The following is a 23,686-nucleotide window of genomic DNA, read 5'->3' on the forward strand; positions in this document are numbered from 1 at the left end:
TTGGATTCCGGATACATTATTTAGATCAAAACAACAAGACACGCTGTTGAGCTGGATGGGGTTGGGGATGGGGAAGAGATGAGACCAGCCCTTGAGTTTCTGACCTGACCTATCTGGTGAATAGCAAAACTGTTTCCTGAGTGGGGGCCCAGGCGGATTAGGGGTGCTGTATGGGAACCCCAGTTTAATACCGGACTCATAAACCTGTTGCGGACGAGTTGATTCTGACTCATAGCGACCCCACAGGACAGAGCAGAAGTGCCCATAGGGTTTCCTAGACTGTAATATCTACAGGAGCAGATCTCCTGAGGAGTGGCTGGTAGGTTCAAACCAGTGACCTTTCCAGTTAGCAGCCCAGGGCTCCTTACTGGACTCCCAGTGAGTATGGTATGTTTAGGAGACACCCAGGGGAGATGTCAGGTAGGCACCAGGAATTCGGAGGAGTGGACAGGGCTGGCATCCAAGGCTGTGTGGCCTTGGGCAAGCGTCTTTTCCTCTCGGAACCTCCATTTATCCTCTGTAAGATGGGAATCCTGCTCCCCTCTTCAGAGGAGAGGAAGCCTGTCAGGCACTGTGGTCAGCAGGGTAACAGCCCCTGAAGATGTCCACATCGTAATCCCTGGAACTTGTGAGCATGTTACCTCCACGGCAAAAGGGACTTTGCAGATGGGATTAAGTTAAGCCTCTAGAGATGGGGAGATTCTCCTGGATTATCCGGGTGGGCCCAATGTCATCACAAGGGTTCTTATAAGAGGGAGGCCAGAGAATCAGGGTCAGAGTAGGAGATGTGAGGTTGGAAATGGAGTCAGAGATTGGAAGATGCTATGGTGATGGCTTTGATGATGGAGAAAGGGGCCATGAGCCAAAGAATTTGGGAGGCCTCTAGAAGTTGGAAAAGGAAAGAGATTCTCCCCTGGAGCCTCCAGAAGGAACTAGCCCTGCTGACACTTTAATTTTACCTAGTGAAAATTATTTCAGACTTCTGACTCCAGAATGGTAAGAGAATATGTTGTTTTAAGCCACAGAGTCCCTGGGTGGTGCAAATGGTTAACGTGCTTGGCTGCTAACCAAAAGGCTGGAGGTTTGAATCCACCCGGAGGCACCTCAGAAGAAAGGCCTGGTGATCTGCTTCAGAAAGGTCACAGCCACTGAAAACCCTGTGGAGCACAGTTGTAATCTGACACACATGGGGTTGCCATGAGTCAGAGACAACTCGATGGCAACTGCTGGTGGTGGTGGTTTTAAGCCACAAAGTCCGAGGTCATTTATTACAGCGGCCGCAGGAAAATACACAGGTACTTACCCAGCACAGGACCTGGTGGCCAACAGGCGTCCTACCATGGGGAGTTAATTCGCTACCCTGCCTGTTACCCAGGTGCTAATGTCACGAAAGGAGTCCTTGGGTGGCACAAACGGTTAAGCACTTGACTACTAATAGAAAAGTTTGCAGTTTGAACCTATGCAGAGGCACCTCAGAAGAAAAGCCCAGCGATCTGCTTCAGAAAGGTCACAGCCTGGCAAACCCTATGGAGCCAGTTCAACTCTGACACAAATGGGGACACCAGGAGTCAGAACTGACTTGACTGCAACTGGTTTTTTAGTGTAATGAGGAGCACGGAAGGTAACGGTGTTCTAAAAGTGCTCCCTGGACTCTGGGGTCAGATATGCCTGGCTTGATGTCCTAATATGTGGGCTGCAGTTTTGGGGTAAGCCACTGACCCTCTCTGATGGGAAGTTTCCTCCTCAGGAAAATGAGGACCCTTGTAGGGTTTGGGGGATGAAGATGTGAGACTGTGTGTCAGAAGCTGGCAGGGCCTGGGGCACAGAGGAGGTGCCAGGGGCTGTCATGGCCGCTCAGGCTGTGGCTCCCAGCTCAGGGTGTGCAAGAGAGGACCCAAGAGATGCCCAGGCAAAGGGCACAGAGGGAAAGTCACGGAGAGGAGTCCTGCATGAGAAAAGACCAGGTGAGAAGAAGCTGAGTCTCACTGGCTGTGTTGAGAGATGCCAACTCCCACACCACAGCGGCTCCGTTTCCATCAGCCAGGCAGAGAAGCATCAGAGGAGACACTGAGCTGACAAAGCTGGGGACACAGGAGCCCTCGTGTGCTGCCACCATGAGTGGAAACAGGAACAGGCCCTCAGGATAGGAATGAGGAAAGTTGCAGATGGGTGTGGTGCAGAGCAAGAGCAGCAATTCCGCTCCTAGGCTTGCCCCCTCGTGTGCTTAAAGGCATCCACTGCCCGACTGTTACCAGTCTGACACTGAAACCAGCCAAAAGGTCCACCTATGAGACGATGCTCATTAATGTGGTGTTTGTACCATCGCCCTCACAGATCATGTTTCACAAGCCCTTTACTCTGGGGCCAGCTCAGCTCTAAGTGCTTTCAATGCTTCGGTGTATTAACTCATTTCAATCTCACCACAGCCCTCTAAAAAGGTGCAGCCTATTATCATTCCCATTTACAAATATAGAAATGACCAACTGAATAAAAAATGAAGGATTAAGAGCTATTTATCAGCTTGGTTAAGTTAAACAAAAATGGTGATACTATTTAGGTCAAGTTTAAAGCTGCATTGTTTAGGGATGCGTGTTGTTGTTGCTGGGTGCTGTCGAGTCAATTCTGACTCATAGCGACCCCATGTGACAGAGTAGAACTGCCCCATAAGATTTCCTAGGCTGTAATCTTGATGGAAGCTGTTATGGATTGAATTGTGTCCCCCAAAAATACGTGCTGTAAATCCTAACCCCTATATCTATGGTTATAATCCTATTTGGGAATGGGTTTTCTTTGTTATGTTAATGAGGCAGTATTAGTGTAGGGTGTGTCTTGAATCAATCACCTTTGAGATATAAACCAAGCAGAGGTGGGGGAAGACAGATGCCAGGCCACATGAAGATCAGCAAAGAACAAAGGAACAAGGACCTTCCTCCCAGAGCTGACAGAGAGAGCGAGCCTTCCCCTAGAGGTGCCCTGAATTCGGACTTCTAGCCTCCTAAACTGTCAGAAAATAAATTTCTGTTCATCAAATCCACTCACTTGTGGTATTTCTGTTATAGCAGCACTAGATAACTGAGACAGAAGCATATCGCCAGGTCTTTCTCCTGTGGAGCCGGTGAGTAGGTTCGAACCACCAACCTTCCGGTTAGCAGCCAAGCACTTAACCACTGTGCCACCAGGGCTCCTAGGGATGCACACTCAGGTATCAACGAACAGGGGTAACAACCACCGAACTCAGGGTACTGGGCAGGGGGGGAAAGGAAAGGGAAATCAAGGAATTAACTGAGGGACATGAAGGGGCAATTCAACTGTTAACTTTTTTTTTTCTTAAAAGAAAGATACTTGGTGATCTTTTCTTAAAGCAAGAAAAGAAAAAGAAACGTGATACCCTCTGACACAGCAATTCCACTGCTAGGCAGATACCCAAGAGAACTGAAAACAAGTGTTCACATAGAAAGTTGTCACCAATATTCAGGGCAGCACTAGTCACAAGAGCCGAAAGGTGGAATCGACCCAACTGCCGATCAACAGACAAATGTAGTCTATCCATATAAACTGAGCAGAGGTGGGGGAAGATAGATGCCAGGCCACATGAAGATCAGCAAGGAACCAAAATGTGGTCTATCCCTATAATGGAATATTACTCAGCCATAAAAAGAAATGGAAGTCCTGATGCATGCCACAACATGGATGAACCTTGAAAACATTATTCTGAGTGAAAGAAGCCAGACTCAAAATACTATGTGATCCCATTTATATGAAATGTCTGGAACAGGCAAATCCATAGAGACAGAAAGTAGATTAGTGGCTGCCTAGGGTTTTGGAGGGGGAAATAGGGAGTGACTGTGTGGTGCATGAATTACTTAATATGGCCCTTCTAGCCATTCATGGTCTTGTGACTGCCATAAAATGATTGGGTGGGACTATGTAAACCAGGTGCTTATCGCCCACCAAGGGGAAATGGACAGCTTGCTAACAATGCAAATAAGGTACAGAGAACACTTGTAGAGGTGGGACCATGCAAATAAGGTGTATGGAACCCTAACAAGGGGATTGGTCAGTTTTGCCATCCTGCTAGGCTTAAAGGGAACCAATCACAGAAGTGGAAAGGGGGACCTCACTACCACAAAGAAGAGCCAGGAGTGGTGAGCATCCTTTGGACCCAGAGTCCCTGTGCTGAGAACCTCCTACACCCAGGAGACACAGAGAGAGAGCTGCAGCACTGGAGATGGCGAGAAGTGGCAGCAAACACGGCAGAGAAACAGTGGCAGCAGAATCAGGAGAGTGGCGTGAGACGGTGTGGTGGGCTTCCCGGCCCACAGAGTAAGGCGGCTACAGTGGGTGTGCCGACACACAGAGCGAGGGAGCTGAATGCCTCTGGGCAGACTTCCTGGTGGAGTGGGGTACCTCTGGGCATTTACTGGAGGAGCTAAACAGCTTTGTAACACTTGCTCAAGCAGGGCAGAGGCTGGGCTGAGGGGCTGAGAGCTGAGAGAGAGGCCTGCCTACAGGCAAGGTTGAGAAGCTGTCCTGACCAAAGAACCATATCCTGAGTATTCCTCAACCTGAATTGTAACCTGTTACTTCCCTAATAAACCCTATAACAGCCTGTGAGTTCTGTGTGGCCATTGCAACAAATTACTGAACCCAGCAGAGAAGTGAAGAGTGCTGGGGGAGGGATGGCTGGCATTAGATTCGTAAAAAGGTTGGAGGGAGGAGGCACATCTGACCTCTGCCTCACAGGAATCAGCCTTGGGCTGCTGATCTTGATTCTCCTTCCCCCTTGTGGAGTTAGATGAGGAAGTCTGATGCTGCCACACCATTTTTAAAGACTGCTTATGAGTACAGGGTTTCTTTTTGAGGGTGATGGAATGTTCTAGAATTAGACATTGGTGATGGATATACTAAAAACCACTGGATTGTACACTTTAAAATGGTCAAGATGGTTTTATGTTATGAGAATTTTATCTCAATTACAAAAAAATCTAGTACCTGGCTGGCACAAATGGTTAAGTGCTAGAATACTAGCCAAAAGATTGGCAGTTCAAACCCACCCCGAGATGCCTCAGAAGTAAGGCCTGGCGTTCTGCTTCCGAAAGGTCACAGCCTTGAAAATCCCATGGAGCAGTTCTACTCTGCACACATAGGGTTGCCATGAGTTGGAATCGACTAACCAGCAACTAACAAGAAGCCCTGGTGGCACAGTGGTTAAGCGTTCAGCTGCTAACTGAAAAGTCAGTGGTTCAAACTCACCAGCTGCTCCACAGGAGAAAAGACCTGATGATCTGCTCCCATAAAGATTACAGCCTAGGACTGCCCCTATGGGCAGTTCTATTATCCTATAGGGTCTCTATGAGTCAGAATCGGCTCAATGGCATACTACAACAGGAATGAGAAACACTGCCTCTGTGTCAACATCAAAAAAAAAAAAAAAAAAAAAGTTTTCTCAGTTCCCCAGTCATGGCCAAAGACAAGTTTCCAGTGCTGGGAGCCCTCCTGGCTCTGTGACTTTGGCGGCGCGCCACCACCTCCGTAGCCATTCCCCCTTGTGAGACAGGGACAGTGTCTCCCATGCTCACTCTCTGTCCTCAGTCCTCAGAGGAGCCAAGTTCCTCCCTCTAGTAGAGGCCGGTGACCAAGCCGATGATGACTCCCCCTTCTCATCTTCAAGAAACTGTCAGCAGCATTTGACACACCAACCACTCCCTCCTCCCCCTCCTCTGAGAACATTTCTTGTCTCTGCTTCTGAGTCATGGCCATTCTTAAACTTCCTCCCCATCCCTGAACACTCTTCCCATCTGCCACCAGGCCTCTACATGCTGACCACTCCAGGCCTCACCCTGTCTGCTTCTCTTTGCTGCTGACACTGTCCCTGAGGGATTTCAGCCAGCCCACAGCTTGATTCACCAGCTGTTCCTGTGCTGTCAGATATGGAGGCCACCAGCCACATGTGGCTACTGAGCACTTGAACTATGGCTGGTCTGAATGGCAATACACTGTATGTGTAAGACACGTGCTGATTTCTAAGACAACACGAGAAAACGAGTCCCTGGGTAGTTAAATGAAAGGTTGGTGCTTCAAATCCATCCAGGGGTGCCTCAGAAGAAAAACCTGGTGATACACTTCTGGAAAAATTAGCCACTGAAAACCCTCTGGAGCACAGTTCTGCTCTGACATGGGGTCGCCATGAGTTGGAACTGACTCAACGGCAACTGGTACTGCCTGCTCACTAATGCTCACTTCAGCTGTATCTACGCTACTGTCAAACCAGACCACTTCGTTTTTTAAAACTCCAATTTTATTTTCCATTTCTTTTTTCAAATCTGCTTGCAGGCTACTCATATTTTGAAGTCTTTCTCTTATTTCTTGAAACATATTAAACATACTTATTTTACATTCTGTGTCTAATAAGTTCCAATATCTAAATTATTTTCTATTTGATGTCTGCTGGTTTTCCCTCGTGGTGCCTAGCTTCCTTGTGTTTACTGATTTTTGACTGTGAGCTACTCATGTCACTTGGAGCTTCATCTGTGGAAACCATTGAGGCCTGTGGGGAAGGTGGGTTACTCCAGAGAAGGACTGTATTTGCTTCTGTCAGGCGCTGGGGTATAGCCAGTTTGGATCACTTAAAACTAAAGCTTCGGATAAGGATTTCTGGACAGCCCAGGTAGGGTAAATTCAGACTGAAAACCAGTGTGAGGGCTGGCCTGTGCCAAGGATCAAGACAGGTACATGATTTTGCTTGCAGTCCCCAAGGGTGTTTATTTCTAGGTCACACTTACTTTCAAGTGTGACCTGCTGGAACCTCTCCTTGGGCACGCTTTGTCTTCTGTTCACAGAAGCTGCAAGGCACCAAAGCCAATATCCAGGTTCACCCAGTTTAGCAAATGCCTTCCAAGCGAAACCTGCCTGCAGTGTCTGCTTATCTCCCTTTGCCATGGATTGAGTTGTGTCCCCCCAAAATACCTGTCAGCTTAGCTGGGTCATGATTCCCAGCATTGTATGATTGTGTTATCTGATGTGATTTCCTTATGTGTTGTAAACTCTTATCACTAGGATGAGATTATATGTGATCTCCTTATGTGTTGTAAATTCTATCACTGTGACGAGGTTATACTGATGAGGTTGACAAGCTTAGTGTCTTAATGCAATCTCTTTTGAGAAATAAAAGAGAGAAGCGAGCAGAAACACATGGGAACCTCATACCACCAAGAAAGCAGTGCCAGGAGCAGAGCGCGTCCTTTGGACCTGAGGTTCCTGCACAGAGAAGCTCCCAGACCAAGGGAAGATTGATGACACGGACCTTCCTCCACAGCTGTCAGAGAAAGCGTTTCCCTGGAGCTGACACCCTGAATTTGGACTTGTAGCTTACTGGACTGTGAGAGAATAAACTTCTCTTTGCTAAATCCATCCACTTGTGGTATTTCTGTTACAGCAGCACTAGATGACAAAGACACCCTGTGTGCTGGGCTTCTCTTAGCTTGTGGCCCGTATGCTGCTTATTTTCTTTCTAGCTCATGAATACACTGGAGAATACTACCTTTTCTCTTTTATCTAACATCTATACTTAGGTTGCAGCAAAGAGTATCAGTCTAGGTACCATATTGCCATAAATAGAAGTCCACATTCACCCACAACAGGCAGGGTGATCTTAAAATACAAATCCAAGATGTCATTCATCTCCTTAAAACACACCAATCACATTCTATTACAATCAGAATAAAACCCACACTCTTCTCATTTTCTCTTTTGTTCACTGCACACCAGCCACAGAGGCTTTCTCTTGGTTCCTTGAACACAGGAACCCGTGCCCACCACAGGGCCTTTGCACTTGTTGCTCATTTGCTTCAGACACACTCTCTCCATTATGTTTAACTGCCTACCTTCTCGTCAATCCAATTTCAAATCACCCATTACCTCCTTGGAGAGGCCCTCTCTGACTAGCCATTTAAGTAGGTCCCTCGTCCCCTGCTACCACCTACCACCCTGTTTTATTTTCTTCAGAGCATTTATCATTGTCTAAACTCATCTTCCCCGGTGACACAGTGGTTAAAGGGCTCAGAGGCTAATCAAATGTTGGTGGTTCAAACCCAACAGCCACTCCGCAGGAGAGAGATGTGACAGTCTACTCCCATAAAAATTACAAACTTAGAAATCCTATTGGACAGTTCTACCCTGTCCTACAATTGTCAGGATGGTGCAGGACCAGGCAATGTTTCATTCTGTTGTACAAAGGGTCACTCTGAGTTGGAATTAATTCGACAGCAGCTAACACCACCACCACCACCCTGTCCTATAGGGTTACTCGGAGTTGAAATCAACTTGATGGCAATGGGTACCTTAAGGAGCAATGGTTAAGTGCTCCGCTGCAAACCAAAAGGTTGAAGGTTGGAACCTACCTAGTGGCTCCACGGGAGAAAGACCTGGTGATCTCTGCTCCCATAAAGAGTACAATCTAGGAAACCCTATAGGGCAGTTCTGCTCTGTCACATGGGTTGGCTATGAGTCGGAATTGACTCCACAGCATCTAACAACAATAACAAACTCATCTTCTTTGCTTATGTGTTCCCTGTTTGTGTTCCCCCACTACACGTCAGCTCCGTTAGGGTGAACAGAACAGGGTCTCTGCTGTTCACTACTGCCTCCCTGTGGCCAGAACAGTATCTGGCACATTGGTGATGCTCAAGAAATATTTGCTGAAATGTCTTACTGTCTCAGGACAATGCCATGGGCTGACCTGCTGCCCTCCATGCCCCTCCCCTTTCCATGGCCAACTATTGCTCTTCATTCAGGTCTCAGTCCAATGCCACTTCCTCTGGGAAGTCCTCCTTGAGCCCTCAGGCTTGGTCAGGTGCACCTATTAAACACCCTTATATGCCCCTGTATATCTCATAGCATAAACAGCCCTGGTGGCACAATGGTTAAGTGTTCAGCTGCTAACTGAAAGGTCGGCAGTTCGAACCCAGCCAGCAGCTCTGTGGAAGAAAGACCTGGAGATCTACTCCCTTAAAGATTACAGCCTAGGAAACCCTATGGGGCGGTTCTACTCTGTCATATAGGGTCACTATGAGTTGGAATCAACTTGACAACACCCAATAACAACCACCTCATAGCATGGATCTGAGAGTAATGATACATTTCATCCTGCAGCTATTTGATCAACGTGTATCTCCCACCCAGGACTGTGAACTCTGAGAAGGTGATGAGCTTGACACTGACGTTGTCATCAACGTTATCAACATCGATGCTGATCTTTGGTCACGGCTCATCCCCAGCAGTCAGCACAGTGCCTGGCACATAGTAGGTGCTCAATAAACAATGTTGAGTGAATGAATGGCAGTGGTTCTGGAGAGCTGCCACCAACATAACTTAAGGTTATCACCTACGTCGTACAAGACATCAAAGGTCTGTCAATCAGACATATGGCCCCCTGGCTTTGCTGGGTGGCTGCAGTAGCTCAGTGGTAGCAGCCAGGTCCAAGCTGGGAGACCCTGGGCAGGTGACACAACCTTTCCGAGCTTCAGACATGGCTGGTCCATCCCTCCACCCCCATATGCTGGGTCCCCAGTGCCTCACCCAGCCACCAGGATGCGGGGGATGTCGGCGGCAAAGGCCTCGCCCATCTCACGGCTGCCCACGTTGGCGATGCAGTGCAGGGCCAGGCACATGAAGGTGGGGTTGCGGCTGGCCAGGTCATTCTTGATGGCGTTGTTGATGAGCCGGATCAGCTCAGAGTTGGAGTTCACCAGCACCGAGATGAATAGGTAACCCTGGGTGGGGTGGGGAGGAGGTGGAGGGCTGGGAGCCTTGTGGCTATGTGGCCCTAGACCCCAGTGCTCTGACCCTGGAGTCTGCACCCAGGCCCCCTCCTCCCTCAGACCCAGGAGCCCAGGCCCCCGGCCTCCTCCTCCCCAAACTCACTATCTGCTTCTCTGTGTACTTATTGGAGCTAAGCAGGTTCACAGCCTCCATGTGACCAAAGTCAATGTCGTGGCCAAGTAGGAAGATGAAGAGCAGTTTGCACACGTATTTTTTCTTACTGTAGCCATCCAAAGCTTTGTCCCCTGAGGCCAGAGGAAGGAGGAAAGGGAAGGCAAAAATGAGGAAGAATCATACCTAGAAATTCCAGAAGTTCAGGTTGCCATCCCCCTCATCCCTCAGACCCAGGAGTCTGGGCCCCCAATCTACCTTTGAACTTGGAGCGGATGTTGGCCAGTTCTTTGTTGATTCTCTTAATCTCCGCCTCCTTGCTCTTACCTGGGGAGAGAAGGCAGGGAAGGGGGTGAGGTCCCAGGCATGGCCTGCCCAGCTGGAAGGGCTGATTCTCCCACCCTTGGGCCCTGAGGCTCCTGTCTGGAGCTGGGGCTTCAGGGCATGCTGACATGTCTCCCTAGCCCCCACATTCCAGCACAGAAGCCCACCCCATATTTCTGGGCTCTCTTGGACTCTCCCTTCTCCTGCCATGGCCCCGCGGGGCTCCCTGCCCACAGCCCTTCCGACCCGCAGGCTCTCTGGACCCCAGGATGGAGCCGGTCTCCCATGTTCTACCACAGCCCCCAGCACAGGGTGTGCCCCAAGTGGTCCCCGATAAGTACGTGACCAATGAATGAGTGAGGAGCTCAGCTGCCTTCTGGCCACACTCACCCCTACCCACATCCCCACTGAGCACATCATGTCCCCCAAATCCACTCCTCCCCTGGGTCCTTCACCCCATGAAGGTCCCACAGTCTAGTCATCACTGGGCTAGACCCTTGAATGCTGTCCTCGTCCCCTCCTCACCATGGCCCTGGCCTCGTCCTCTCCTGCTGGCCCACTGCCCCTCCTCCACCCCGTGTCCTGGCCACCACCCACAGCCTAGCTTGCCTGTTTGGGACCATCTGATTCCTCTGACAAGCTCTGCTTCCGGAGAACTCTAGAAAGTATTCCCTGACTGTGCTGCAGACAGGCCCTGCGTTCCTCTGTGCTCCTCCAATGCCTGCTGCACTCCATGGGGACACGGGTCAACCAGTGACAGGGCTCAGCAGCCCTCACTGCTGGCCAGAGGATGTCCCCTCTCAAGTAAGCCAACAGGCCCCACCCTTCTCTCAGCTCTTCCACATGGGTACCTGGGCATCCCCACCCCTCACTCGTGCCATGGCCTTGTCCTCTGGGCTGGACTTTCACAGCGACCCCTTGTCCAGACCTCATCTCTGCTCATTTGGACCATGCAGCAGCCTCCTCTCTGGCCTCCCTGCCTCCTTTTGTCCCCACACACTGACCACTCCTCATGCCTGCCAGGGGGCTCTACCCCATGGCCTCCCGAGCCCCCTGGCCCCACCCCATCCACCTGGCCAGGGTCACCTCCCACCACCTCCGCTGGTCTCTGCTCAGTTCCAGAATATTCTGCACTCCAGCACCACTGCTGGGACCAAGCTAGGGGTCTCTGCTCCCACACGTCCTCAGAGAGGCATCTCCTGCCCACCTCTTTAAAGTCAACATCTTATTATTCCGCTTTTAAACAAATTCTCTCCCAAGCCCATTTCCCACAATGCAATTCTTTCATTCACTGTTCCTCAGCTAACCTCGGCTCTGCCTATCATGAGGGAACACTTAGAACTCTAGTGGCCGGTAGACAGCAGGTGCTCAATTAATGTCTGGTCATCTGAAGGGTGGAGACCTACTCTGACCCACTCATGTCACCTGTAGCCTTCAGTATGTGGCCGTGCATTTGTGTGGCTCAAATGTGTACTCAGGGAATGAATGAATGAACGAACAAATGAAGGAAGGAATGATTGGGTAAATAAATAAATGCGCGGTCCTCCTCTCTAGAAATCCTGCCCCCGCACCCCCACAACTGCCAGGGAAGCTCCCATAAGCCTCCAATCAGATGTCACCACCCCCAGGAAGCCTTCTCTGATTAGCACATCCTGATCAGTGCCAAGAAGCCCTGCTGGCACAGTGGTTAAGCACTCAGCTGTTAACCACAAGGTTGGTGGTTGGAACTCACCAACCACTCTGCGGGAGAAAGGTACAGCAGTTTGCTTCCATAAAGATTTACAGCCTTGGAAATCCCATGGGGCAGTTCTCCTCTGTCACATGGGGTAACTAGGAGTCCGAACCTACTCGACGGCGATGGGTTTTGGTTTGATCAGTGCCAAGACCCTAGAGCACTGCTGTCTGACATGGCAGCTTCAGCTAAGGGGCTCTGGAACACCTAAAACAGGCTGTTCTGTACTGAGACAGGTTGTAAGGATCCAAGACACACTAGATTTAGAAGACAGGTAAAATATCTCATGAAATTTTTTTTGGAAAATATTGACTACATGTTGAAATGGTAATACTTCAGATGTACTGGATTACATAAATATATTAAGGTTAATTCCACCTGTTTCTTTTCACTCTTTTTTTTTTTTTTTTTGGTAATGTGAGTACGAGAGAAGTTAGAAGCACCGTGGTCCTTTTCTCAAGAGCCAAAAGGTGGAAACCACCTAAATGCCCATCAACAGACGAATGGGGAAACACAACGAGGCATATACCCACAAAGGAACACTACGCAGCCATAAAGAGAAACAAAGCCCTGATGCATGCCCTGACGCGGATGAACCTTAACATCACGCTGAGCAAAGTCAGCTGTGAAAGGACAAATATTGTATGATCTCACTTATAGGAAACAAGAATATATAGAGAAACTAAAAGGAGCTCTGGTGGTGCAGTGGTTAAGCACTAGGCTGCTCACTGAAAGGCTGGAGGTTCAAACCCACCCAGCAGCTCCAAGGGAGAAAAGACCTGGTGATCTGCTCCCTGAAAGATTGCAGGCTAGAAAACTCTATGGGGCAATTCTAGTCTGTCACATGGGGTTGCCATGAGTCGGAATCGTCCAGACAGCACCTAACAACAACACAGACACTAAAGATTAATGGCTATCAAGGGTGGAGGGAGAGTTCGTTTGGGGAACACTGAGTTTATGTTAATGGTGGTGGAATATCTGGAAAAGGATGATAAACGTGGCACAACATGAAGAATGTAATTAACACCAGTGAACTGTCAATGTGGGAGTTGTGCTGGCAGATGTTTGAGTGTGTGCTTTTACAGTAAACAAAAATTACATGTGGTTAATAGTGGGCACGTGACATTATAAGCCTGTTGCCATCGATTTGATCCCAGCTCAACAGGGCAGCACAGAACTGCCCTGAAGGGTTTCCAAGGCTGTAAATCTTTACGGAAGCAGACTGCCATGTTTCTCCCACGGGGTGGCTCGTGGGTTCAAACTGCCGACCTTTTGGCTAGTAGCTGAGTGCTTTAACCACTGCGCCACCAGGGCTCCTCATGCAGGACATTATGCATTTGTCAAAACCCACAGGGCTGTACAACCCTAATGGGAAGTATGGATGTTAATAACAATGTATCAGTAGGGGTTTGTGCAGTGTAACAAATGAACCAGGAGAATACAAAGGGTTAGTAACAGGAGAAACCATGCGCAGGGGAGGCAGGCATATACCGGAGCTCTCTATAACTCTGTACAATTTTTTTGTAAACCTAAAACTGCTCTAAAAAATAAAGCTGATTACAAAAAAATGACCTGTGGGGCTCACGCTCTTATTTCAACTAGACAGCGCGGCCCTAGGGCCTCCTCTGGGCTGCCATTCTGCCTGTGTTACCTCCCTTAGTGCACGTTTATGGTTGCCTGCGTCAGCTTCTGAAGGTCCCTGCACGGCACAAACAGTTTGCACTCAACTACTAACCAGAAGGCCGGAGGTTCAAAGCCACCCAGCGGCTCTGCAGAACAGAGGCCTGGCGATCAGCTTCCGTGAAGATCACAGCCAAGAAAACCTATGGGGTAGTTTCACTCTGTCACACAGAGCCGCTATGAGTCAGAATCGACTTGACGGCAACAGGTTTTGTTTTTCTTGGTTTTTGGTGGTTGTCTGGGTCGGCCTCTATATGCCAGAGCATACTGGGAGCCCCTTGAGGGCAGGGCCAGGGTCTTCTCCGGGTAGCAACAGCCACAGTTGCTCCGTGTTCCAGGGGCTTACTGAGCGAGGGCCAGGAGTTCAGTAATGGGGTAAAGACGTGCACAAACAACCTTGAGAAGCTCAGGGATCCACTACACTTCCTCAGAAAAGGGGTGAGGGCCTGGGGACAAATGTTGGTGATGTTCGTGGTCAGGAGAAATCTCTGGGCCCAGCAATGCAGATGGGAGGAGTTTTCTTCGGCCTGTGTGGTCTCAGAGGCCATCTATTAATTACACCTTCCAGAGGCCGAATGGGCCAGGCTGGAGTGGGTGAAGCTGGGTTCCCAGAACCCAGGAGGCAGACCCAGACCCACGATCTGCCTAGGGGGCCTCCTGGCTGGGTGAGGGGTGGACAGTGCCCAGTTAGCCAGTCCAGGGTGAGCTCTGCAGGACGGAGGTGGCCCTGGGCATGGCCTGGGGCCTCAGTGGAGACTGCCAAGAGGCGACATTTGAGGAGAGCCTTGAAAGATAAGGAGGGTTCAGCAACAGTTCACCAGCACAGGGGATCCAGCAGGAAGCTGCATGCAAGGGCACCCAGGAATCAGGACAGTGCCTCCCGCTGGGGCAGGACAGGAGGGAACCAGGGAGGGGCCTAACCTAGGTGACCACTCAAGTGGTTCCACTTCTTGCCTTAATCCTTTCGTGCCCAGTGGTATACATAGTGACCATGAACTTTTTCACCTCTGGGGTTTATTGGAAAGCTTCTGTACCACTAAGAGTGCGTGCTTTATGACTGTTTGAAATAGAAGAAACGGGCGTGTGCTGCCAACTACTGTTTTTACAGGGTATTGTATGAGGTGTCTGAATTTTTGGGAGGAAAAATAGAAATTCTGAAAATTTTTGTTTGCTATACATATGTACCAATAGACTCTGGTGGGGGCTCTGGGGTATAATTAGTGGTGCTTCCTATGTACCACTAAACACTTAGGCAGGCTTGTGGGAGGGAACAAGAAAAGAAAAATCCATACCACCTACCAAAAATTCAGACACACTCAATGATTCAACATGCTTCCATTAATAAAAAAACATGGTATCAACAAAAAATTCAAAGCAGAAGACAACTGGTTCACCAAAGGATTAACGTTAGACATATGACCAGGAGGGATCAGTCCTGAAGAAGGACAACATGCTTGGGAAAGTAGAGGGTCAGCAAAAAAGAGGATGATCCTCAACGAGAAAAACTGACACAGTGGCTGCAACAATGGGCTCAAGTGTAACAATGATCATAAAGACGGCACAGGACCAGGCGGTGTTTCCTTCTGTTGCGCACAGGGTCACTATGAGCTGGAACCTACTTGATGGCACCAAACAACAACAAAGGGTTAAAACAATTCTGGAGGGACCAAAACCAAAAGCCCAAAACATCTTTTGTAACTTGACTTATAGTGACCCTCTAGGACTGAGCAGACTGCCCCACAGGGTTTCCTAGGCTGTAATCTTTACAGAAGCAGACTGCCACATCTTTCTCCCATGGAGGGGCTGGTGAGTTCGAACTGCCGACCTTTCGGTTAGCAGCCAAGCACTTAACCCCTGCGCCACCACGGCTCCTCATCTTTTGTAAACATACCATGTATCATACCAAACCACAAAACCAAACCAGTTGCCATAGGGTTTGCACTGGCTGATTTTCAGAGGTAGATCTGCCCTACCTTGAGGCTTCTAGAGGGGGGAGATAGTGCTTTCCCTCGCCATGTAAGCCACCACTTTGGCGTGTGTCTGTTACTGCCACCAAAGGCATCTTGACAAACCCGGACCCTGCCCTGGAGGGACTAACGTGCTTTAGTGGCAGTCACACAGCACGGTGGCAGTCCACAGGAGGGATCCAGCCAGGCTAGCGCCCCTGCTAGCCCATCTGGTGCCTTGCTGTGAGACCCTGCATAGCCACCCGCTAGACAACTATGGTGACAAATGTCCAGCTCTACCGGGTTGTGATGTGCCTCCTGCACAAGTCACAACAGCCCAGAGTCCTCAGAGAGGGTTCTGAGAGTTGAGATGCGTCTTCCTGGGACCCTGTAATAAAGCTCAGAACATGTCAGCCCTGCTCCATTCAGTCTGGGAGCTACTAGCTACGTGTGGCTGCGGAGCACTGAAATGTGAAAACCTGAGTCAGAGGCCATCCCTCCTCAGCTCCAAACCTCTGCTCGGCTCCTGTGTAGCTCAAAGTCAAAGCTCAAGAAGTCCTCTCTGTGGCCCATTAGGCTGTTACCTCTCTGATATCATCTTCCACCCTCTCCCCTTCTCCCCTTGCTCATCTGCCACAGCCCCACTGGTCTCCTCCTACACTTCAAGGATAGTCCTGCCTCAGGGAGGGCCTTTGCACAGCCTGTTCCCTTTGCCTGAAACACTCTCGCCTCCCACCCTTATGCATGCCTGCTAGGAAGCTGAAAGGAGCCCTGGTGGTGCAACTGTTAAGTGCTCGGCTACTCACCAAAAGGTTAGCAATTCGAACTCACCCAGAGGCTCCGAGGGAGAAAGACCTGGTGATCTGCTTCCATAAAGATTATAGCCTAGAAAACCCTATGGGGCCGTTCGACTCTGTCATGTGGGGTTGCTATAGGTCGAAATCTGTTCAACAGCACCTAACATCAACAACAGCTATGAAGCTGAATAGGTTTCAACGGAGCTTCCAGGTTATAACAGACTAGGAAGAAAGGTTTGGTGATCTACTTCCAAAAATCAGCCAGTGAAAACCTTATGGGTCACAATGGTCCAATCCACAACGGATCGTGGGGACGGCGCAGGACCGGGCAGCACTTCATTCCACTGTGTATGAGGTCACCATGAGTTGGGGGCCAACTCAACGGCAGCTAACAACAATTCCCTCACCAAATTCAATTCTTTGCTCAGTTGGTACCTCCTCAGAGAGAACATCTCTGACCATCCTATGAGAACACTACCCCCAACCCCACCCCTGTGCCCCTTCGTTGCTTTATTTTTGTCAGCGACACAGCCACCTGTATTGGTACATGATATACCATACATACTGTGTGTTGCCTGCCACCCCCACCCTGCTCCCCAGAATATAAGCACCCAGGGCAAGGACTTTGTTCACTGAAGTAGTCCCATCACCTCAGAACAGTGCCCTAGCACCTGGTCAGTACTCAGTAAAGATGCATTCATTTATTCACCATCAATCATCTGCTGAGGCTTCCTGTGAGTCAGGCCCGGCACACGATGGGGCTGAGGACCCAGGGAGAAGTCAGATGCAGGCCCTGCACTCCAGGGACTGGGGGCGTTATCACAAAGGGTCGTTGTTGTTGGGTGCCACTGAGTCAATTCTGACTCATAGCAACCCCATGTGACAGGGTAGAACTGCCCCATACGGTTTTCTTGGCTGTGATCATTACAGAAGCAGATCACCAGGTCTTCCTCCTGCAGAGCCGCTGGGTGGGTTCAAACCACTGACCTTTCTTTGTGCCACCAGGGCTCCTTATCACAAAGGGAAGGGTCACAGTTTGGAGTGGGATGTGCCCTACAGGAGGACACATACTCCCCTACCCACTCACACTTGGCATACTCTCCAAAGACCTGTGGGAACTCAACTCTGCCCTGGGGGAACTGGAGCCCCAGATAGGAGGCAGCTACCTTCAGATAAAAGACTCAGGCTAGATCCACCCCAGGCAGGAGGAGCACCGCCCCAGGCTGGGCCCAGCTGGCCGCTCCTCCTCCTTATCTGCAGAATTTGCCCTTCCTTGCCCTGCTTCTCAAAGCTAGTCCCTCATTGTCTTCCAGATCCTTCCTTCCTGAATCCCATAGCACCCTTCAGGTCCTCCTGGCATGATGGCTCCATACTCCACCCCCTGTTCATCTCAGAGTCCCACCTTCTTCTGCCCTCCCTCCTCATCCAATCCTCCTCTACCCTCCCTCCTTATCCAACCTTCCTCTACCCTCCCTCCTCATCCACATCCCTCACCCCTTCTTCCCTCACCCCTGCTTGAAGCCCTGCTGAGGCTCCCCAGTGCCCCCAGGAGAAACACCCACCTGGCCTCTACCCACTTCCCCAACGGTGCTCTCTGCACCAACCACACTGGCCTCAGGCCCTTTGCACCTGCTGTTCCGGGTGCCTTCATTGTACTTCTTCACGTCCCTTGGCCAGCTAACTCTGGCACATCATGCTTATCAGCTCCAAGAGACTTCTGAAGCAAAGCCTGCCCTGAGCTCCCCAACCTGGCAGTGCCCTCTTTCTCTCAACATTGCGGTCCTCTCCCCCACGGGGCTTAGGGCAGCTGCATTATTTTCCGCTTAAAAAAAAAAGTTGAGATATAATCCACATGCTATAAAATTCACTCATTTAAAATGTACCATTCAGTGTTATTTTACTATATGCACATGATCGTGCAGCTATCACCACTAATTCCAGAACATATCCATCACCCCAAACAGAAACCTCACGCCAAGTAGCAGTCACTCCCCATACTCTTCCATCCCTTTTTTTTTCCCAGTTGCCGTGGACTCGACTGTGACTCGTGGTGTCAGAGTAGAATGGTGCTCCAAGGAGTTTTTGTGTGTGTGTTTGTGGGGGGCAGGGGATGAAAATATCCATAGGGTTTTCAATAGCTGATTTTTTAGAAGTAGATCACCAGGGCTTTCTTCTGAGGTACCTCTAGGGGGATTGGAACCTCCAACCTTTTGCTTAGCAGTAGAGTGCATTAACTGTTTGCACCACCCAGGAACTCCTTCCCACTGCTCCAAAAAAAAAAAAAAAACCCCATTGCCATCAAGTCAATTCCAACTCATAGCAACCCTAGAGGACAGAGTAGAACTTCCCCATAGAGTTTCCAAGGCTGTAATCTTTATGGGAGCAGACTGCCACATCTTTCTCCTGTGGAGCGGCTGGTGGGTTCGAACTGTCAACCTTTTGGTTGGTAGTCAAGTGCTTAACTACTGTGCCACAAGTGCCCCTCCTTCCACCCCTAGGCTACCACTAACCTACTTTTTGTCGCTGAGGATTTGCCTATTCTGGACATTTCATATAAGTGGAATTGTACACTATATGGCCTCGCTCAACATAACGTTTTCAAAGTTCATCCATGCTGTAGCATGTACCAGAACTTTGTTCCTTTTTATAGCTGAGCAATGTTCCACTGTATGGATGTACCACATTTGTTTAGCCATTTATCTCCTGATGGACATTTGGGTTGTTTGCACTGGTGGCTATCATGAATAATGCTGCTATGAACACTTTGAGTATAAGTTTGTGTAGACAGCTGTCATTTTTAGGCTGTAAGTTTCATGTGGGCACAGGCAAGTCTGTCTCCCCTGTGCCCCTCATAAGGTCTAAAACAAAACTGGCCGTTCAATACAGAGTTGCCGAGGAAAGGAAGGAGTCCCTGGGTGGTGCAAATGGTAAGTGCTTGGCTGCTCACTGAAAGGTTCGAGGTTCGACTTCATCCAGAGGCACCTCAGAAGAAAGGTGTGGCAATCCACTTCTAAAAAATCAGTCACTGAAAACGCTATGGAGTTCTACTCTGACACACGAGTCAGAACAGACTTGATGGCAACTGGTTTGATTGTTTTGTTTTGAAAAAAGGAAGGGCAAGAGGGGTCTCTGAGTCTCCAGCCCCAGTTCCTTTGGCTAAATCACCTCCACTGCCTCCAGACCTGAGCCTCCTCTTCTCCCCTCTGCATTCCCTCCAGGGCCCTGCTGTGACACTGCCTGTTTCCTCTTCCCTTCCCCACCAATTCCCCCCAATGCTATCTCTTTCAAAAACTCTGCTGGCTTTTTCTTCAAAATTTACCCCAAATCCAACCCTGTCTCACCATTTCCTCCTCACCTCAGAGCCCTCCATCCCCACCTCCTGCCTGGATGCCTGCAACAGCCTCCTAATTGGTCTCCCCGCTTCCATCCCTACCTCTTGAGTCTGCTCTCTTTCCAGCAGCCAGAGGAGTTATTTTAAAACATAAATCAAATCACATCCCTGTGTTCAAAACCTTCCTGTGGCTCCTGTTTCACTCAGAGAAAGGCCAGAGTTCTCACCCGTTAAAAACCAGTTACTGTTGAGTTGATTCTGACTCACAGCAACCCTGTAGGACAGAGGAGAACTGCCCCATGGGGTTTCCAAGGCTGTAATCATTACGGGAGCAGACTGCTCTTGGAGCAGCTCGTGGGTTTGAACCGCCAACCTTTCAGTTAGCAGCCGAGTACTTTAACCACTGCACTACCACAGCTCCTGAGAGTCCTCATGGCAGCCTACAAAGTCCTACATGATCCACCCCAGTTTGTGCTCTGCCTTCATCTCCTGCCCTCTCCCCCTTGCTTACTTAGCTCCAGCCACGCTGGCCTCCTTGCTCACATTTGAACACACAGAAAGCATGCGCCACCCTCAGGACCTTTGCAGGCACTGTCCCCCCTGCCTGGAACCCACTTTCCTCCAAAACCCACAGACTCACTCCCTCTCTTCACTCAATCCCCCATTCAAATGTCACCTCCCCAGTGAGGCCTTCATTGACCCCACTCTAGATCCCAGTCACTCGCCACCCCCTTTCCCGCCTTGCTTTTCTTCGTAGCACCAAGCATCATCGGCACCCTGGTGGTGCAGTGGTTAAGAACTCAGCTGCTAACCAAAAGGTCAGCAGTTCAAATCCACCAGGTGCTCCTTGGAAACCCTATGGGGCAGTTCTATTCTGTCCTATAGGGTCACTATGAGTTGGAATCAACTCAATGGCAACAGGTTTGGGCTTTTTTTTTTTTTTCTTCTCTATGAAGCTTCTTTTCTAACTTTCTCCTGGAACGGAAGCTCCCAGGGGCAGAGATTCTTAGTCACTATTGTAGCTTCAGTGCCTAAAATAGTGCCTGGTACACTGTAGTGGTCAAAAAACATTTGTCAAATGAATGAATGAACTTTAATGGCTGTTATTAGTGCTGTTTTACAGACAAGAAAACTGAGCTGCAAAGAGGGTAAAGGACTTGCCCAGAGTCTCACCTAGGCTGGCAGTATCAGGGACAGTGCACACCCGCTCCTAACAACTGACCCCTACCTAGTCTATGACTCCTCATGTTGTTATTGTTAGTTGCTGTCAACTCAATTCTGACCCATGACGACCCCAGGTGTGCAGAGTAGAACTGCCCTCCATAGGATTTTCAAGACTGTGACCTTTCAGAAGCAGATCACCAGGCCTTTCTCCCAAGGCACCTCTGGGTAGGTTGAACTGCTAGCCTTTTGGTTAGTGGTGGAGCACTTCCCTTTTCCATGACAACCATATCCTCATTTCTCCACCAACTGATACTCAGTAGTTGCCACTCCGCCTGTTCACTGAGCACCTACTATGTGCCAGATCCTCCACACCCATGAAATTCTAAAATAATCGATCACTGGGCACTGAACAGGAGCTTCTCCTCAGATCCCACACAATAACAACAAGAGCCAACATCCATCCAGCACTGAAAACGTGGGAAAGGCCTCAGTCAACAAGATTGTTACAACAACCCCACCAGGAAGGTACAACCAGTACTCCCACTTGACAGATGAGGAAACATGAAAGGTGAATCCCCTCACTCAAGGTCACACCTCTAGGGGGTGGTGGCACTCAAACTCAAAGCCAGGTATGGCTGACCCCAAAGCCCATGCAGATGTAGCCTCAGCAGCTCTTGGCAGCTTCAAGCACCAACACTACCGGCTCCTAGGAGTTGGGAGCTGACTTGGTGCCAGACCTCTCATCGTCATGACAACCCTGCCTGGCGGGGCTCACTGACCCCAGATTATTGTGGTCAGATGGAGAAGAGCCAGGCCTAGGCCTGTCATGCTCCCTGACCCCTGACCTCTCTCTGGGCCTGACCGACCCACAATTTTCCAGATCTCTTTCTACAAACCCACAAATTCCTCGGGTCCCTTTCTTTGGCTCTGGGTTCCCTGCCCCCACATCCCCGAAGCTCCACCCCATTCTATAACCCCTTCTCCTACCCAGGCCCCCCTCCCTGACTCCCAAGATCTCCACACCTGCAGCCCCTTTATCCCCCTCACCTCTGTGCTCCTTCCGGCCCTCCTTTCTGCAACCCATCTAGCCCTCTCCCCACTGCCCTCCACGTCTGCCAAGCAATCCCCCACTCTGGAGCCTTCTATCTCTTATTGGGGTCTATCTCTAGTGACCCCTACCTCTGCTTCCCAGCCCCCTGGGTCTTCCTATCACTCCCAGGCCCTCTCTAGGCCGCTAGCAAAGAGCCTCAGTGGCCTTCTAGCCCCTTCCCCTGTATGACATCCCTCTCCCAGACCCTCAGGCCCTGCCCTGTTAGGCTTCCAGTGTGTCGCGTCCTCCAGGTCCCCTCTGGCCTCCTCCCACTCTATCGCTCCATAGGATGCCCCTCCCCGCAACTTCTGCCCTTTCTATCAACAACAGGGATCCCTCTAACCCCATCGCTTGTTCGACCCCTTAATCTTTCTGTCACTCTCAGGGGACACCTTTATGTTTCCATTCCCAGGACCTAACTAGCCAGCTCCTTTTGAAGACCCTCCGGAAACCCTCTAGCCATTCCGTGTCGTCACCCCACGAGGGACTCTATGACATCCCAAGCCCCTCCACTGCCCCCACCCTAAAGTTCCCCCGGGGCCTCTCTGCCCCCCCAGGTCCCTCTATGACCCTCGAGCCCCTCAATTCCACGCTCCCCCCCGCCAGTGTCCACTGGCCGCACGCTCACAGTTCCGGATATCTGAGATGAACACCGCGAGCCCCCGCATCCCATCGCCCTTGGACACAGCCGGCATGATGGCGGTGGTGTCGGCTCCAGGCCTGGCCGGACGGGGCACAACGCAGCGGGGGCTGGCCGGCGGAGACCGGGCGGAAAGGACCCCAGGCAGCGCGGAGGAGCCGAGCTGGGCCGGGCGGGTGGACAAGCAGGCGGGCTGGCAGGCCGCGGCACCGCCCCCTGGTCCCGCCCCTCGGTTCCACTCTCCTGAGCTCTCAGACACGCGTTGGCTCAGGCTACTGCCGCTCAAACTCGGGCCCACCCCCACTACGCCTCTCATTGGTAGCTGGGGAAAGGCACGCCGCTACCATTGGTCCAGTACCCCGCCTTTTCCATTCGGAGCAAAGGAGGGGGCGTTTCCCGAGAGACGGGCGGGGTTCCAATACGCACTACAGGACCGCCCCCTCCGCGCCGCCGGGTCGGATTTGGATTGGATCCGGCCTTTCTCCAAAAAGGGAGGGAAGGAAGTGAAGGAAAAATGGAGAGCGGGACGGAGGGGGCGGAACTTGCGTGGACTGGAACCAATAGAAAGATAGATCGCCCTCGCGGGCGTCGCGGATTTGCGGAGCCTGTCCTACTTCCGCCCTCGATTGGGCGGCTGTGGGGGCGAATGGAGGACGATGATTGGTAGAAAAGGAGGTAGGAGCGGGAGGGTATCTCAGCTGGGCTGGGATAGGTGGAGAGACGCCTGCAATTCCCTGCTGCAGAGAAGGGATTGGGAGGGGCAAGAGGGCGCGAGGTATTTACTGCGCAAGCGTCTCTCTAATCGTCTTCACCCGGCGTTTGAATCCTCTTCCAGGAAGTCTTCCTTCCCTTTTTCCCCCTCCCTTCTACAGCGGCCAAGTTGTCAATACTTTCGGCTCGTCAGGAGACGTAGAATCTCACAGGGGAGAAACTGTAATCCAAATCTAGTCCCATTAAGCAAGGGTTAAAATTCAAGACCAGAGAAGTTGAGTGACTTGCCCTACGGCGCACAGCTCGGTAGTCTGGGATTTAAACTCTGTTGGCTTTTAACC

The 23,686-nt window shown here is 50.5% G+C and overlaps 1 protein-coding gene across 1 annotated transcript in view; it reads right to left on the minus strand.

Annotated features, from left to right (window-relative positions):
• The window catches only part of AP2A1 (adaptor related protein complex 2 subunit alpha 1), a 37,112-nt gene extending 14,307 nt beyond the window's left edge, over positions 1-22,805 (minus strand). Inside the window, exons 1-4 of the mRNA XM_004381633.2 lie at positions 22,623-22,805; positions 10,189-10,257; positions 9,922-10,064; positions 9,577-9,770 (exon numbers count right to left, since the gene is read on the minus strand). Coding sequence (XP_004381690.1) covers positions 9,577-9,770; positions 9,922-10,064; positions 10,189-10,257; positions 22,623-22,689 — 473 coding nt within the window. The 5' untranslated portion in view covers positions 22,690-22,805. The remainder of the gene's footprint in view (positions 1-9,576; positions 9,771-9,921; positions 10,065-10,188; positions 10,258-22,622) is intronic.
• Between the last annotated feature and the right edge of the window lie 881 nt (positions 22,806-23,686).

Source organism: Trichechus manatus, unplaced genomic scaffold, assembly GCF_000243295.1.
Source record: "Trichechus manatus latirostris isolate Lorelei unplaced genomic scaffold, TriManLat1.0 scaffold00087, whole genome shotgun sequence".
In the NCBI taxonomy this organism is placed as follows: Eukaryota; Metazoa; Chordata; class Mammalia; order Sirenia; family Trichechidae; genus Trichechus; species Trichechus manatus.